We start from the raw sequence: 18,405 nt of genomic DNA on the forward strand, positions 1-18,405 counted from the left end.
ATTCTTTCTAGATAACTTTCACAACTATAGAAAATACTTTTTATTTATTAAAAAGGAATTTACTGAATAAAATGGATCAATTTTTGTAATTACTTAAGAAGTAATTACTTTTGTCCGTTTACGGGGGAGGTTTGGTTTAATTGTGTATTCTGCGTATTAGATTTCCAGAACGGAAAGTAAAACTTGTTTGCTAAGTATGTTAAGAACTTTCGTCGCAAGCATAATCTCACCCCACACGCAATTTCGAGAGTAGAGGTACCAGCCAACTAAAAAAGTACCTCAAGTGTAGAAAACTTCTGACAATCAATGTTACGCAATATACGAAAATATATTCAAATAGAGAAGACAAAAATGTAAAAAAATACTCTATAAAAATTATTATAACGCATATTATTATATACCCGTAAGCAAAAACAGCCATTGAATAAATAATCGTATTCCACCCGTATTATTCAATGCTTGTGACGTAACAATAGTTTTGACAAAACATTCGTAAACGCATGTTTTGATTTTATCCTTTCCGCCTCATTAATTTTTATCGTAATTAACTGTGATTGGTTGTTTCTTAGTGGTCCGTTTTCTGATTGGTCGATTTCCAAACACGTGAAATGGCGGGAACTTTTTTGTCGAGAAAATTCTTTTTACAAAAACATCAAAACAAAGAAATCGAAACAAAAATGAATCGCTTCACTATAAAATGAAACGAAAACAAAACAAACACAAAACAAAATAAGTAATATTAATTATAACAATCTCTTTTGGGTATATAATAAAAAATATATACAATAGGTAAACATAGGTTATTGGATTTATTAACCCGAGGTGATTTATACTCAACGACGCGCAGCGTCGTTGAATATAAATCACCTCGGGTTAATAAATCTCAATAACCTATGTTTACCTATTGTATATCTACTTATTAACCAACTTAAGAGTTGGCAAACGACAATTTAAACGTCCAACTATTAATATAGCCATGTATGAATCTATTTATAAGCTTTATGGGAATTCTTAGGATATATTGTATGTTATTTTTTGTTTGCCACATTAGTGTGACTAAATACCAAGCAGTTATTCAGATATTTTGCAAAGCTTAAATTTAAATTAATTTTTACGATGATATTATTACCAAAAATGCTGACATCAGCATTTTTTTGTCCAAATTGTTACTAGAGGCCTCCCCTCAACACCAAGGAGCCCTCAAATAGCCTAGCGGAAATAATTTTATTATCGCACACAAATATAAGTAACCGTACGATCTTTGTCCGTTGGGCCTTAAAATGTTTAATTCTCAATTTTTTTATTTGCATGACTCAACAAGGTTTAACATTTTTGCAATTCCTATATGACCCACAGTGGCAGATTTAGGGTATGTCAAGCTAGTCGGGTGGACGTGCTTAATTTTCGTCAAAAGCCTTGTGGTTGCAATTTCAAAATAGTATTTTTCTTATAAACAAAAATCTTTCCGGGTCTCTTATAATGCGCCGGATTGAATTTATATAGAATTTTTACACTTAATACACACGTGCATATGTTATATAGTTGAGCGCATATTCATCAATGATATGGCGTAATACTTAAGAAACTGCTTAATTATCCTGCGACTAACTTCGCATGTTGTTTTATTAGGGGGCACACAATTCAGTTATCTATATTGTAATAGCCGAATACGTCTGTTTGTCTGTCACGCAAAATGGTAGCTTAGCTGCGCGAGTAGAAAGACGCACGCAATGTGGTATAAAAAGGACGGGCGAATCCTGGATTTTTCACGGGATAACGACTAGTTTGCTTTAACTCACCGTAAAAATTGTCGCATATACCCCCTTATTTAATCTCGATGTACTTCGACTTACTTGTTATTACAGGGGGTAAAAAATATAAATAATGGTAACATGTGACCGTAAAAGGCATAAGACAACCCCTGTAATTGTGACATAAGTACGTCAAAGTACGTCGAGGATATTCATTAAGGGGTAGTGACTTGGGAAATACCGCTAAAAGTCGTTAGAAACAAACAAACTTCGTCGTACAGTAGTTTTTCGCAACAAAAATAAAATAACAACATATTTACTTTTGAAGATTTGTTATCAAGGTAATAAAATATCAAAGAACTAAGAACTTGACAAAAATTTGTGCAATTACCCCCTGATAAATTTATTGCGACTTACTTGTGAACAGATTTCCATGCTGAACTGAAAATGAAACTTTAAAGCCGTCGCATGCGTGGTGTGCGTACAAAGTTATTTGTCAGCTGAAGAAAGAAAACGCATGATGTTTTTTATTAAAGCTTTGCTTTTAGTTAGGTTGGATAAAGAAAGTTGTTGTGCCTGGTACTGTGCATTTTCGAATTAAAAGCAGATTTGAATTGGAATAAGCTGCTTTTTTTAAATCAACAATTTTAGCTTCAAAGAATGGTTTACTTTACAAGACCTCGAAATATACTATTTTCTGGTGAACTTTGTTTCTTGATGGACGGTGTTATAGGTTGAAGCAGATTTAGTATTGTTTACAATGCGTTTTTAGCTAGTTAGAATGCAGATAACTTGTGCAGAAACACTTCAATACCATTTTTGAACTAGTAAGATAAAAAATCACTGAATTTTTGTTACTTATATAAAAACGGAAAATGCCTTATTCACATAAAAAATGTAATTTATACTTTATAAAATATAATTTATGTTCTGTTGCATAAATTATATTCTGCTTTTTTTCGCACACAGGCTTTCATATAACAGCACTCGTCTTCTGCTTGTCACAAATCTATTAAAATATGCTCTCCAGTTTAGAGTGTTCCATACGGTATACAAAAATTTGTAGTTTTTAAAAAAGCCTTCTGGATAGAGGGTTAAAATACTCAAGTTTTTTTTCAAAGCGTGCAAAAATTTTGCCCTCAACACACAGGGTTGTGTAAACCGCTTTATGAAACGTCAAAGTAAACTGGCTTTAAATCTCAGTATAAAAGTGGCTAATATATAGACCTTTCCCTGCTTGCTTTTTCTCATCTTAGTTTTAATATATTTTTTAAATGGGATTTTATGCGCTTAGTAAAAAACGCCCTTTAACGCCTTGCGTACTTTTAACGCCCATTTTCTAGTGACTTTGTAAAAAAATGAACTAACTTGTTTAAATTTCTGTATCCGCCCCTGATCGATTTGCAGATTTTCTGTGTGTAACACATCTTGCAGGCAAAGATAAGCATCTCCTGACTTTTCTTAATTTTTATTTAGGCCTGTGATGTAAAAGAAAGAAAATAAATGCACTTCACAGAAGAGTACCATTGCATATTGGGTCCAGGGTAAATTGAATTCAAAAGCGGCCAAAACCTAACAATTTACAAGTGTGTAAAACTGTAAGAGTGTTGTAATGTGGAATTTGTTATTGTTTACGTATGGACCATATATATTGTCACCAGGTGGGTACTTCGGTATTGCTGAGGAGGTATATGGTACCAAGAATTAAAACACACCACTACAGAAAGGACAATTCTGATCCCACTGACGTATATGTTCTTGTTTCTTCATCTACATCATCCTTCTATTCATTTTCAATATTCTACAGACGTTTCAAATTTAATGACACCTGCGTCAAAATTTCCAATGCAACGGGTCTTTATATTGTTATCGTTAAATTAAGAACTATATTGCATATATGACGACATTATAGAAAAACAACATCAATAAAGTCAATTTTGCATGAAACAAGTATAACAGATATAACAGGACTATGGCATTAGTACCATGTGAGCAAATTAAATTACAATATAATGTAACATAAATTAAATGTGGAAAATAGCCTAGTAGTATGTGATGCGGTATTTCTGATCCCAATAACGTCATCAAATTATTCTCTTAGCTGGAATAGGTTTGCATTAAGACATTCCACAATTCATGTTTCATCACCCAATCGAAAATAGCTCGGGTTATATGGCCTGGGGGTACTTTATTCCCTTCTCCCCTTCCGTGCACAAAAGGATAAAAGGCATAAAGTGAAGGCTCAAAGAGGAACACAGCACAAGGAAATGTAACCTGTTTTGATATATTTATCATTCACTTTGCAGTCTATCAAACTCACTTCCAGTGAATTTGGCTCATATTGCATACTCTCAAACTCACTAACATAGTTAAGGCGTAGAAGCAGTTACACTTTCAAAAAAATATGTCTATGTCCTAGCTGAATCTAGAGTCTCCCTATTTTATTACAGCTGGAACATGTAGCTGTTGTGGACTCGATAGGCAATGTCTATTTTTTGCAAGCAGAAGGTTGACTATTACTTAATAGGTCCCTTATTGCTTCAATACCCAATTTAATTGGTCACTGTCATCGATATTTGGAACAGATAGTATGTCATTTTTCCTTTTTTTAAATGCAGTTTTCACTATTGCAATATATTGCATGCAATATTGTACAATAATTTTTTAACCCTCCCATTTACGCCCCCCCCCCCCCCCCCCCTGTCGAAAACGCTTCAACGCTTTCTCAACTATAGCTGTTTCATCTGGGTTTGGTATTATAATCGTGTTTAATCTCACTGTGAAAACAGCATTATATGTATACATAATATCAGACATTATACAATAACATCTATATTCTCTTTGCGTTACTTTAACACTTTAAAATTATGATACTTTCTCATTTCTTCCAACATTCATTCCTCCGATATTGTTTCCACATATACTGGTTCAGATTTATTTGGCAGAACATTTTCACTATTTCCTGCAGTCTCTATCTCTGTTTCATATTATAACGGCTCATCTAATTGTCATCATTATGTACGGAATTCACACCTTTGTTGCTTTGCCATAACTGTGCATAATCTTCAACACTGATGTCTTTTGTGTCTAACTCCTTATATGTCTCTTCTTCAGTTACCTAAAAATGTAAGAATTCACATGCTACAAACTAAAACACACGGACTTTTATTTAAATTGTAACAGCTTCATCAATAAAAAGTACAAGATCAACTTCGTCAAGACGTTAAAATACAAAACAATGGAGAATATGTTTAAATCGATCTTTCTTCTATTATGATTATAATGTCATCAAAAAAAATACTAAGGAATCAATATTCTAAAAATTTGTTGTACACCTATCATTTGAAACTTATATTTTCAATTAATTTTATATCGATCAAACGAATTATTACTTGCCATATTATATTGTGGCTTGGAAACCATCTGCATATCTAAATACCGATTTCGTATATATTTTAAAGTTGAACTACAATCGTACACAATAATAAAACTTCCAAAAGACATTTACGCTTAAGAATTTAATAAATTTTGGGATGCATTCGGTCCAAATTCTTAAATCCATATTTTTTATTCTTTGGTAGACCGAGACAACATTAAATTTGCGAGATGAAGAATTGTGAAAGGTTTTTTTTATTAATATTCTCCTGGATTGTACACTCAATACTGTAACAGAAAGATGTACCTAGTTTGGCATAGTCATAGTCATTTGATGGTGCACTTGGTTGATTACTGATAACATATCCAGCATTTGTTGCAGCGGGAGTTGGAGACTAAGAGTTGAAGTTTAAAACTTTAAGTTACTACAATCCAGCTTAAAATTTGTAAGAATAAATGCTTAATTTCAAAGAAATATTGACGAGCAGTTATTTACAGTCTTTTTATACCCTGCCTGAAATTCAAAGATGTCAAGGTTTACTTTTTAATGTTCATAATATACTTAGCAGCTTAAGTTATTTGGTTACTTCCGAAACGTCAAACTGTGATAATTTTTGCTGAAATTAGCATAACCTGTTTTCTCGATTTTTTAGAACTTGCGGGACGTCCAATTATTTGTTCCATAATGCAACATCGCAGAAACTGCCACTAGCGCCGTTTCAACGTTCCCCAACCACCTTACATATCTACCTAGGTACAATTTCCGCAGTCTTTTAGCTGCAGAGCATTTGTCAGAGAGTGCTATTTTGCCATTTCCAAAAATAGCCAAAAAAGTGCCACTTTGCAAATAATTAAGAACAGAATTAAAGATAGAACATTTGTAAAGGTAGTAAAGGGGATATATTTCGTAGCGTTGTATTTCTGATCCGGTCTTACTGCAATTGCCATTGCCTAACAGTGGCAATTCGTCGTTAAATTACGATACTTAAGCATGTACCGACCTTATTTTTAGGTACTCTTTTCCTCCTAAAAATAAAAATAACAAAATAATAAGAACAATAACAAAAAAACGTAAGCATCTTTATTTATATCTCAATGGTCATTCTTCATATAAACCAGTAAATCCAATCTGAATGTCGTGGTTAAGCAAATTTTTGTAAAATTAAACTTTTAAAATTAAACCTTTATACAGAAAGCAAGGTCGAAAGGTTTGCAGAAGATGTAATTGTGTGAAATGATCTTTAAGCAACAGATATGCACATTATTAGGTGTATAACAAAGAGTATCTACTGTTATTTATACTTCTTCCTAATACCTTATCGGTAAAAAAAATGTCGGTAAATGGTCACCCTCAGTGACTATCTATTTTTACGTTTTATATAGACTAGTCACTTTTACTGATTCTTTTACCTGATCCTAGAAAATGGAACAAAGGTATGACTCAATAGCATGGTGGGTAAAAAGAAAAATCGGCTTTTCCCTGATAATTTCCATCAATTTTTGCATACATATCGGTCAATATACACAGTAAAAGCTTGACGAAGTCGACTAAAGACAATGCTGATGACAGCGAACCGTATTGTAAAAAATGCAGTTGGTTTGTTCTTTGTTTCTTTAACTTAACCGATTGTTGTTCAATGTCTTCAGTTAAATCATAGGTTTATATGTCACGGATACTGAACCTATATGTCCATCAAAAAAATTACCGATTAAGCATTTTACACTGCTTATGCCATACCTTATTTAGAACATTAAGATCCAAAATGCTTCAAAATGATGAGGGTACAAGAGTACCCTTTGTATTTTTTAATTTTTCTAGGTAGAAAAATTTTGTTAGCAAAAATGTAACATTGGTCAAATATTACATTTTAACTGACTATTCTTTTGCAAGCCAACATTATTTCTTCCGTCTAAAACCTTTTATCAACCTATTTCACCGATCTTTTTTTCGGTTAATACCATAGTTAAGCTCAAACAAATGGAAAAATGATACTGTTTGCGCTTACAATAAGCATTTCAGTGATTATTTTGTGGTTATTACAACATTACTCAGTGTTCACATCACAAACATTTTATCTGGTCCTCTCAGTCTCCAAAATAGATTAAAATGACGATAAATTTTCTCGAATCACATTTACCATCACTTGTAAAGTTTCTTCATTTTTATTTACTTTTGAGCTATGTTCTAGCTAGTTTTTCTAGAGAGTATAAATGGATACAAAACCTTTTTCTTACCTTACCATAAACATCACTGCCATCAGGAGTAGGATTAGTACCATGCCACAGATCACACCTATGATCCAAATGCTGGTACTGTTGCTTGTGCTTCTTTCGGTAAGTGCTGTTACGTTATTTAATACTGTGAATGCAGACGTCAGCGTTGGGAAGATTTTAGTTCTTCGTGTTTGTGTTGTTTTTATTGCCTTTTTTTCAAACGTCTTGGTCGTCACCGTTGTTGTTTTGTTAGCGTTGATGTTGTTGTAAATAACCAAGTATGGTAATCTGGTAATTGTATTATAATTTCGAAAATTATTTTAATGAACAACTTAGGCATGAGATCTGATCTATTTCTAGGAGGGTGTCCCTCAATTTGTGTGAGTGTCCCTACCCTCCTTTGAAGGATTTAGAGTATCGTATGTAGAGAAAGGATTTTGTGTTGGTAAAGTGATCCATTCAAGAAACAAGGGCTTTTTAAGACGCATATGGCTTCTTTCTTACACAGTCTATGCTCAGGTAGTGAAATAGATTGTGATAAAATAAAAGCTACGCGATGTAATTAAAAATTTACGTATACTTATACGTTCCAACAACTTAAAGACCAAGCATTTTCCCTCAGGATATTCTTTAGTATAACAAGTATAATTAACTTTTAGTAAACTTCCTTCTATTCTTCTCACTTGGTCATCAGTCTAAAATACAATTGTTAAATTCCTTTGTTACGCAAACACAGGATTAGTAAGAAATTTGAAATAAAGTAAGTATGCGCTAAATTTTATTCCCATTGTTATGTTACAGCTCGTGCAATAAATCTATGCTTTGATACATTTCATTCTAATTTAATAAAAAGATAACAATTATTTTTTCACAGGGTACTTTAAACAATCGAAAAATGAAAGTGAAATGATCATCAGAATTCAAATCTTAGATTCGGTTTGATTACTTTTAACTTAATAAGTGTTTTTCTAAATGTTTTCTTTTTAAGACTACAAATATTTTAATACCTGGAAATCAATTTCGTAGTTATTTTCAGTATCAGTTACGTCAACAAAAGAAATATCCTCATCCAGAGTCCAACTTGAGATACTTTGGTTTCAAATCATTACTTTCATTACTGAATTATCGCAATACTTAATATCTTCATAAACGGCCTTTGTTGTTGATCAAATATAGGAACCGCTATTATATTGCATTAACTTCATAATCGATTGCTTGCATTCTAGCAAATAGATACTGGTATAAAAGCTGTTTTAATTCGCAAAACTGATAAACAAAACATAGAGTGATTAGATAGGAAGATAAAGAACAATGAAACAAATACCTGGCGCAATTCCCTTACGATTGAAGCATCCTTTCACGCCATTAACGATATGAAACGTTCTGCTTTCGCTTGTACATTGACATTCTCCATTTTCCCACAACGTGTTAGGAATAGTATTGCATTCTGAATTCGTTACATTTTGTATTTGATCCCTCTACATTCTAGTTATATTCGTTGACAAAGCAAAACACAAACAGTAGGTTAAACCAATGTAAACGTTAATATTTTTTATCAATCTCATTATTCTAGTACGCTTGATGATGTCAACAAATTCATAAAATCTTTATAAAACCCTTTACCTCTAAAACATTTGCTTCTATCTTTTTTTTATCTAGGCGTAATACTTTCGGTTTATTTAAAAAGAATTTTACTGACGAAAGGCCATAACTAAACACATTAAATGCATTGTTTAAAAGAAATTATCGTTTTTAAAGGCTGTGGCATCGGTTGGATAAGAAAGTCATTTAGGTTTTAATGAATCTTGATTGCAATTTTACATCGTGTTTAAATCAATTCTTAACTTCATCTAGACAGGGTATTTTTTTTCGCCTCAAGTTTGGCAAAGTTGACCGGTATGCTTTAAAAAAGTAAAGATGCTATAACACTTTCAGACATTTATAAGTTTTATGATGGGTTTTATAGCGCACAAATTAGTCATTGGATTGGAATTGCTCATGTACTAACAATTTTATTAATTTTTCTTATAAAATTAACTTTGATGTTACATTAAAACTACAAAAAGCATTGAAGCTATCAGACATTTTTTTGACATGCTTACACAAGTTAAACGTAAGCTGTGTCATTAATTCTAAGAGTTTAGAAATGTAAAAAGGAAATGTAAAAGATAATCTTTCGTTTTTCACTTTAAGTATGTAAAAGATTTACACCATCATTTGTTTCTACCTAAAGCCGTCAAAACCACTTAATGTCGTCACCCTTTTGAAATGACGCCCTCACTACATTATGTCGTTATAATGACGTAATGGTAAAACATTATAAACTTATAAACGACAGACCAGAAAGAACTTAAGTAGGGCCACTAAAATTTATAGATCGAAACTAAAAAGTGATATAGCTTCCTGAAGGTACAAGAAAACAGAATCTAGAAAAATATACAAAATTTATTTTAATGGAACAAAGGTTAAGAATAATAAGGATAATAAACATTCTTTTTGAATATGGATTAATAGCTATATATTTTTTAGTTGTTGTGATACAAAGGCGTGAACTCAAATTTATTTATTATAACATTTTTTTAAAAACGAAGCTTTTTGTAAGTATACTGACATCATCAGCTATTAAAAACTTTAAAAAAAATAATAGCCATATATGCTGCAGCATATAGTAGACTTCGTTTGCTTGAAATTGGAAGAGCGCTGAAGGGATTCATTCAACAAATAATTCCTTAGACTTATTTAATACGTATACTAAAAGCTACCCTGAGTAAAGAAAAAGATTTAAATTTATTAACACAGCTGTTCCTTCAAAAATCCAAAATTGCCACTGGGTTTTGGCAATAATTTTTCGTCTTTGAACCTAATTTCTTGCCTCCTGCTACTTCGTTGGTGAACTTAAGCACTGCTGAGTACCATTTAATGCTCTTCATATGTGTCTATATTTTTTGATGATATAAAAATGAGTTATGAATAGGAGATAAAATGTCGCCCTTTCTCCCTCGCAGCAACGTTATTTCGTGTCTAACGAAGTATAAGGGTTAACACTTTTTCAACTTAGAAAAATATGCTCTTGCGACAACATTAAATATAGTTCTTCTAAACTCCCTAGATGTTGTTTTTAGCTACCTATTATTATACATACGCATGTTAATAAGTTTAAATACCTGGTGATACATATTGACTTATTTGTTTCAAGTAATTGCGCGCGTTTAAAAGTAATTAGTGTGTTTAAAAATTAATGCCTACGCAAAAACAATTACTCAATTGCAATGGACAAGCGCTGGAAAAAAGTTAAGAGTTCGCGTCAAAATAGTCTTAAGAATTTTAATAAACTTTATAAAAGACACTTATGTATGAACGTTTTCTAATCCATTCAACCAGTGGTGTTTAAATGGCAAGCTGGTATAATTCCTTATTTTATTTATCATTATATTTACGCTTTCTATATGTTTTTGGGTGCATACATATCGTCAATTGGCTCAGTCTGTTTGAGCGTATTTTTTGCTGACCTTATTTTTATACTATATGCTTTTTCACCCTTGAATTATTATTGATGATTAATTTCTGAGTAAGAGCATCATAATAGTAAAATGCCCACAACTTTGCACTGACTAACGCATTCTGGTGTGTACAGTTACTATGACGATTTCGACATTTTCTGGATGATTATAATAATTTTAAAATAGCCTACATTATTTATCAGGCTAATTAACTAAGTAACAGAAATTTTACGAGGTGATAAAATTAGAATAAAAAATATTTAAGATAGGTCGTGAAAAATAGTAAAAATACCATTACCGTAAATGCTACAATTTTTGGCGTAAAAATGGCTTAAATAATATTCTTATGGAAATGGTAATACGAACTATTTATCTTACATATACTTCAAACACTATTCGAATATTTTCTGTGAGGTTTTAAATCCGCATTAATGTATGTTGATCACCAATTAGTTAAAAAGGTGTTGCTCAGGAGATATATCGGTGATAGAAAGAAAATATAAATCAACATAGAAAGGGAATATTATTCTTAGAAATAATGTCATTTCTGATTTCAATGTCATTATTTTATTGATGTTTACACGTGATCACAATAAAAGCAGCGTTTTACAGTTGTTTCAATTTTTGGAAACAAGTGCATTACAAAAACAAACAAAAAAATTATAAGGAATTCTCAAAAAGAATTTTTTATATTTTTATCGTTAATATAAGGAACCTTATAGCAGATATGAAATTACTTTTAACTTTATTTGGTACGGGTTTTTTTTAATAAACTTTGCACACTTCTAGTACGTCACAAAAATAATTCTTCGTTTAACTTGAATCTGTCCATAATGCCATTATCTGCTGGAAATTCAACTAATTCAGTTCGAGAAACTTTAACATTCTGTTAACATTTTCTGACAGCCATATTGAAGTTGTCTAACATGTTTTACGGTTTCGCATGTAAAACCGAAAAAAATTCCCGAAAATTTGATTTTCCCGACTTTTGGGTAAAATCCAAAAAAAAAAAAAAAATTTGGATTGATCACGTTTCCAAAATTTGCAGAATTGATTAAACAAGGTTGTGTGATGGAGTTTAAAGTTCTAAGGATAATCCTAACAAAACTTCATATAACCTGATTATCACGGAAAAATCACGCAATTATTGCGTCACAAAAAACATTTTGGCGAGGCAGCGGCGAGTCTGGGACAAAGAAGGAGAAAATTGTGCTTAATAAAATGGTAAAAAAGCTGCAGCATAGCTTTTTCAAAGTAAAAAGTTAATAAAAAGCATTACTAAGCAATGAAAGTATAGCAAAAGACATAAAGGTCGTATATAAAACTTTGGTTTATTGAGACAAATCTTATTACACCAAGATAAACTGTGCATTTGAGGGTCACGTGACGGGGCTTCCTCCATTTACTTATATACATACCCACTGCTTTGCCAATTTGCTAACTTGCCTGGGCAAACAATAAAAATAAAAACAATAAGCGCCACCAAAATTCAATTATATTTTATACACAACTTCACCCGTGTTACTACATAAATTATGTATCCACCCATATTATCGAGCACCACTTTTCAACGTGTGTCATGTTATGCTGTCGTTACAAGTTAAACTTATTCTTCTAGCTCAGTTTCCACATAACAGGTTGAAATGTATTTTACAGAATGTGCTCACTATTTCCCTCCGTCTCTGTACAACGGCTCATTAAATATATCATTGGGATGTCCGAAAGTTTCACCGCTGCCACACGGTGTGAAAATTGAGCATATACTTGGTTATTAGTACCATTTGCTATGTTCAATTCTTTGTAAACATCTGTCAGTTGCAAAAGTTTCAGTAGTAATACAAAAATTTCGAATTAAAATACATTTTTGTAGTACCAAAAGTGAAAAAAAATAAACTGGCGTCTGGTGGCTTCTATAATTTTGTGTAAGAGAAACCATGTGTAGATCTAAATACAATTTTTGTTATAACAATAGAGAGAACCTAAATCATCAGCATCAGCGTCAACTATCTGTCAATGGAAATTGGAAATTAAAGTGATAACATAGCAATAACAATGTATACCTTGTGTGGCATAGTTGTTGTCATTTGCTGGTGCCCTATCTTGATTCTTTATCACATATGCGGCATTTTCTACCGCTGATATGGATGCCTAAAAGGCTGTTATTTTATTTATTGTATTCTAGTTCGCCATTGTCACTATTGGCTTGTTTAATTAGGGATATAAATTTAAGCGTTCCAAATTTTTTCTTTATTTGCTCCTTCTACAATTCCTGTACTGTACTGAACTTGGTATCAATATTTGATGTTGCAATGTGAAAATGTTACAAACTGTTGAATGCTACTTACGTATTATGCAATTTGGAAATTGTAACCTACTGCAAAAATAGTTAATTGATGCTTTGTATCATATCTAAATATTGCTCCAAAACTTCTATTTTAAAATCACTTTCTGTCTAGGTTGTCGAGCTTTGTAGATGTTAGCTATTCTTACCGTGACACCTCTATATTTTCCAAGATTATAGCGACAAAGATTGCCCCACTGATCGCACCTATAATAACATTGAAGTTATGTGGCATTCCTTCAGTTATGTTTTTGCTTGCCTCTGTTGACGGATTTGCAGCGTTATTTATCGCTGTTGATGTCGCAATTGCCGTGGATGCCATTGTCCTGACAGTCATTGTCGAAGAAATCTTTATTGCAGGTCTTGCTGTCGGCTCCCATGGTGATGTTGATAAGGGTAACAAATTTGTATTATCTAATAATAAAAGTCTGTCCTGGAAATCTATGATTAATAAGCTAATATTTAAGACTAAGTTTTGAAGACGGACTATTTAAAAGACAATTTGGACCCTCAAGTGATACTTTGATTCCACGGTTTACTTACAAATATACGTCCCCACAATCTTTAGTTTGTAACAGGACACATCATTGCACACAGAACTTAACTTCATTAATCTTCCTTAGACTTTTAGCACAGGATTAAGCTAAAAAGTGTCCATATTCAGTCAGAATAACATTTTATTTATAATGTAGATTCGTCCGTGATGCTAATTTACAAACCTGAAAAAAAATCTTATCAATTTGTTCACTTATATATTATGCAGCAATATCAATGCGTGAATCTAGAAGCTCCCAAAACGAGGCAGTGTAATTCCACAACATTATTGACTAATGGCAAGAGTTGGTTATGTTTATGTCATGACTAATTTCTCCATTCAATTCACCTCCTGGATATTGTGCAATCAGAATAAGCTTGTCTCATTCTAATAATGAGAGATATATTATTAAAATGAGCGGTAAGTCTGGCTATGTATTTGAAATGAGCAGAAAAACAAAATGTTAAGAAAATATCCACCTGGTTAAATATTTTCATAAGAAAAATAACAAAGTACATCATTAACAATTTCGAAAGTTCTGTGCAGTTTTGTTGCATCTATAGTAGCCCCTGACATTTTTTGTTTCTTCCCATATCGTATCATGAATATTGTTACATTTATTCTCGGTCACGTTGTGTATGTCATCCCTGATTGCTCTGTATACTACTATTGTCTTCACGAAGTAAAAATAAAACACAAAGCTGATAGAAATGCTTGTATATTTTCACATCTCAATCCAGAGTTTAACAAGATACTGAACAGCAATTTAACAAATGATATAAGCTTTACATCATTGATAGTTTTATAAAGTTTTTTCATTTAATCACTGTCGCAAACAAAACTTTCTGTGTAATAAAGAAACTTCAATATAAGGAAATTGGTCTATACTAGTATTTCTTTTACTAACATGCAATTGACCGTTTCAAAGGTCGTGGCACAAGGAAGTCATTACAATTAAAATAAATGTTCCGTGGAACTTCATGACATGTTTCATCTAATTATTGAAATCGATATTGTGATACCTTCAATTGCATTAATATATAAGTGTTCTCGTATCTTGGTATATGTTAAACCATCCAGCCGCTTGAGATATCCAACTGCATGTTTTATATAATGTTTGCTTGTAAATTTAAAACCAAAATTTAATGAACAGCTTGCCAACGCTTAGATCATTTAGAAAAACGGAGTCAGAGTCAGAGGCCTATTAAGTGCAGGTGCAACAACAAGTAGCTACAATCCTACACAAAAATATTGAACAATTGGGTCGATACTGGTGTCATCTTACTTACATGGACAAACTATGAAATAGAAACAAGAAACGTCACTAAAGGTTAATTATATTTTATTAACAATATCACCTGTATTTTCACTTAAATTATTTATCCACACATATTATCCAACATCAATTTTTAGCGTGTGTCACATGATATTACATGTTATCGTTAAACTTATTCTTCCGGCACAGTTTCCACATATACAGGTTCAGATGTATTTGACAGAACATGTTCATCAATTTCGCCAGTCTCTATCTCAGTTTCAAAATACAACGGCTCGTTAAACATATCATTCTTATGTTCGAAAGTTTCACCGTTATTGCGGTATGACAATTGGGAATATTCTCGGTCATTAGTTCCATTTGCAATGTCCAATTCTTTATAAACATTATCTGTCGACTGAAAAAGTTGCAAAAGTAAAGCAGTATTGGGAGTAAATTACATAGTTGCAAATAAACAAAAGCAGACGCAAAAGAAATTGATACCTTGTCACTCCTTTGATTTTGTGAATGTGAAACCATCTGTAGATCTAAGTACAATTTTTTAAAAAGCAACTTTAATCATTAGCATCAACGTCAACTGTATTTCCCAATAGAATGAAGCTAAAATGATGGCATGTACAGTAGCAATGTATACCTGGTGTGGCGTAGTCATAGTCATTTGCTGGCGCGCTGTGTTGATTCTTTATCATATATGCGGCATTATTCACCGCAGGTGTGGATGCCTAAATGTCAAGCGTTCAAAACAGCATTAAAAATTCTAAAAACTTAGATAAATGTCAAGTATTGTGTATCCCGTTTCATATGCTTTTCAATAAACACTTACCTTACTTCTGTTTAATTTTCTTCGCCTAGAATTCAAACAGTGAAACATATTAATATGCAAATATAGCAAGTAATGTTAAGTAATTCGCAGTTTTCTGCAGTCTCTTTAACATCAATAATTTTTACTTAACTGTTAGAAATATATAAGCAGTGCTATTTGGTGTTTGATCTTTTACTACAAGATTGTGTGTTTATTAAAAACTGAAAAAGTTCAATCTATTAAAAGTTTAAACATTCGTGCACTTTAAGAATCATCCCCGTAGTTACTTTGAACTTAATAATACTTTAATTCAAATTTGACATTGTCAGAATTGGCTTGCTAATTTAGTTTCAAAATTGTAAGCTTCCTAATTTTTCTTAAACGTCAATTTTCTCTACTGCAATTCACCAGAATTACCGATCTTAATATCAATGTATCGGTAATGTCAAAATGACGACATATTACTATTGGATGCCGGTTAAGCATTATGCAAGTGGGACATTGTAACCTACTGCAAAAAATGGTTAACTGATGCTTTGTGCCATATCTAAAAGTTACTCCGAAACTTTTATTCTGGAATCACTTTTGTCTAGGTTCGTCGAGGTTGGAAATGTTAACTATTCTTACCGTAAAACAATCGTAATTGCCCAGATGAAGAGGATTAGGATTACACCACTGACCGCACCTATAATAACCGTCATGTTATTTTTGTTCGCATTTTTATTTAATGTTCTTGAAAATTTTGATATTGTGGTCAATGACATTCTTTCAGTTGTGTTTTTGCCTGATGCATCTGTTGAGGGATTTGCAGTTTTAGTCCTCGTTGTTAGTGTCGCAATTGCCTCTGATGTCATTGTCTTGACTGTCGACATCGTAGAAATCTTCATTGTAGGTCTTGTTGTCGATTCCGTTGGTGATGTTAATGGTGGTGAAATTGTATTATCTAATAATAACACTATTTACGGTCAATGTATATGAATAGATAAGCCATTATTTAAGACAAAATTTCGAAGACGGACTATATAGAAGACTATTTTTTCGACTGTCAACAGATACTTCAATTCTACACCATACTTACAAATATGCGTCCCCAAAATTTTCAGAATGTAACAGGACACATAACCACAAACAGAATTTAACTTCATTAATCTTCCTTCGACTTTTCGCACAGGATCAAACTAAAAAATTCCCATATTCAGCCATTTAGAATAAGAATTTATTTAAAACGTAGATTCGTCCGTGATATTAATTTACAAACCTGAAAAGAAATCTTGTCAAGTTGTGCACTTCTATATTCTGTAGTAACGTCAACGATTGAATCTAGAAGCTCCCACAACGAGGCAGTGTAATTCCACAACATTATTGACTTATGACAAGAGTTAGTTATGTTTATGTCATGGCTAATTTCACCATTCAATTCACCTCCTGGATATTGTGCAATCAGAATATGGCCGTCGCATTCTAATAATCAAAGATATGTTATTAAAGTGAGCGGTAAGTCTTGCTATGTAATTCAAATGAGCAGAAACACAAAATGCTAAGAAAATATCCACCTGGTGAAATCTCTTCATAAGAAAAACAACCAGGTACATCATTAACAATTTTAAAAGTTCTGTGCAATTTGTTGCAACTACAGTGGCCTCTGACATTTTTTCTTTCTACCCATATCGTATCATGAATATTATTACATTCATTCTCTTTCACGTTTTGTATTACATCCCTGATTGCTCTGTATACTTCTATTGTCTTCACAAAATAAAAACAAAATACCAAGCTGATACAAATGCTTGTAAATTTTATCATCTCAATCCAGAACTTAACAGAGATACACAACAGCAATTTAACATGTAATATAAACTTTACATCATTGACAGTTCTATAAAGGTTTTTACATTTAATCACTGTCACAGCTTTAAAAAAAAACTTTCTATTTAATGAATAATTTTTAATGAAAGCAACTTTCTGTTTAATAAAGAAAGTTTAATGAAAGCAAACTGATCTCGTTTAGTATTTCTTTTATTTACATGTAATTAACCCTTTTAAAGGTCGTGGCACAAAGAAGTCATTACAATTAAAATGAATTCCGTGAAAATTTATGACATGTTTCATCTAATTATTAAAATCGATATTGTGATACTTTCAATCTCATTATTATATAAGTGTTGGTATTTCAGTATATGTTAAACCATCCCGCTATCCCGCAATTACACTCTGATCATTTAAAAGATCTGAAATGAGAGTGAGTTGACCAACTAATTTGCAGCTCAGGCAAAAACTAGCTACAATCCTAGACAAAAATATTGATACAAAGGAAGTTTTTTCGTTATTGTTCAAATACGTGGAAAAACTTTACACGATGAATGCTCCACAGCCGACAGGCTGCACAGTCGCTACCTAAAGCAGAAAGACAGTGTTTAGAATGTGTAATTCTCTAGCACGCTCGCACTACAAATTAATTCACGTCGTAACCCTCAGGACCCCAAAATTTGTGCAAAATTATCATGCTGGCGTCAACAACAAATATCACATGAACAATTATACTTTGACGAGTGGAAAAAGCGTTAAGTTAATATAGAAATAGCCTATGGAATTACTTGTGGTGGAGAACTTA

At 32.2% G+C, this 18,405-nt stretch overlaps 1 protein-coding gene across 1 annotated transcript; it reads right to left on the minus strand.

Annotated features, from left to right (window-relative positions):
• Positions 1-14,177: 14,177 nt before the first annotated feature.
• On the minus strand, positions 14,178-18,167 carry LOC130623868 (uncharacterized). The gene is made up of 8 exons (XM_057439400.1): positions 17,348-18,167; positions 17,053-17,255; positions 16,873-16,972; positions 16,422-16,737; positions 15,816-15,840; positions 15,627-15,714; positions 15,476-15,519; positions 14,178-15,389 (listed from the first exon to the last, which is right to left on the minus strand). The coding sequence occupies exons 1-8, from the start codon at positions 17,595-17,597 to the stop codon at positions 15,165-15,167; spliced, it is 1,251 nt and encodes a 416-aa protein (XP_057295383.1). The 5' UTR covers positions 17,598-18,167; the 3' UTR covers positions 14,178-15,164.
• Between the last annotated feature and the right edge of the window lie 238 nt (positions 18,168-18,405).

This window comes from Hydractinia symbiolongicarpus, chromosome 13 (genome assembly GCF_029227915.1).
Source record: "Hydractinia symbiolongicarpus strain clone_291-10 chromosome 13, HSymV2.1, whole genome shotgun sequence".
Lineage (NCBI taxonomy): Eukaryota > Metazoa > Cnidaria > Hydrozoa > Anthoathecata > Hydractiniidae > Hydractinia > Hydractinia symbiolongicarpus.

Coding starts and splice junctions, on each gene's coding strand:
- LOC130623868 (XM_057439400.1), bottom strand. CDS start 17,597: ATGATAAAATTTACAAGCATTTGTATCAGCTTGGTATTTTGTTTTTAT. Junction 17,256..17,347: donor TTATGAAGAGATTTCACCAG/GTGGATATTTTC, acceptor TTTGATTATTAG/AATGCGACGGCCATATTCTG. Junction 15,390..15,475: donor AAAATCAAAGGAGTGACAAG/GTATCAATTTCT, acceptor CAACTTTTTCAG/TCGACAGATAATGTTTATAA.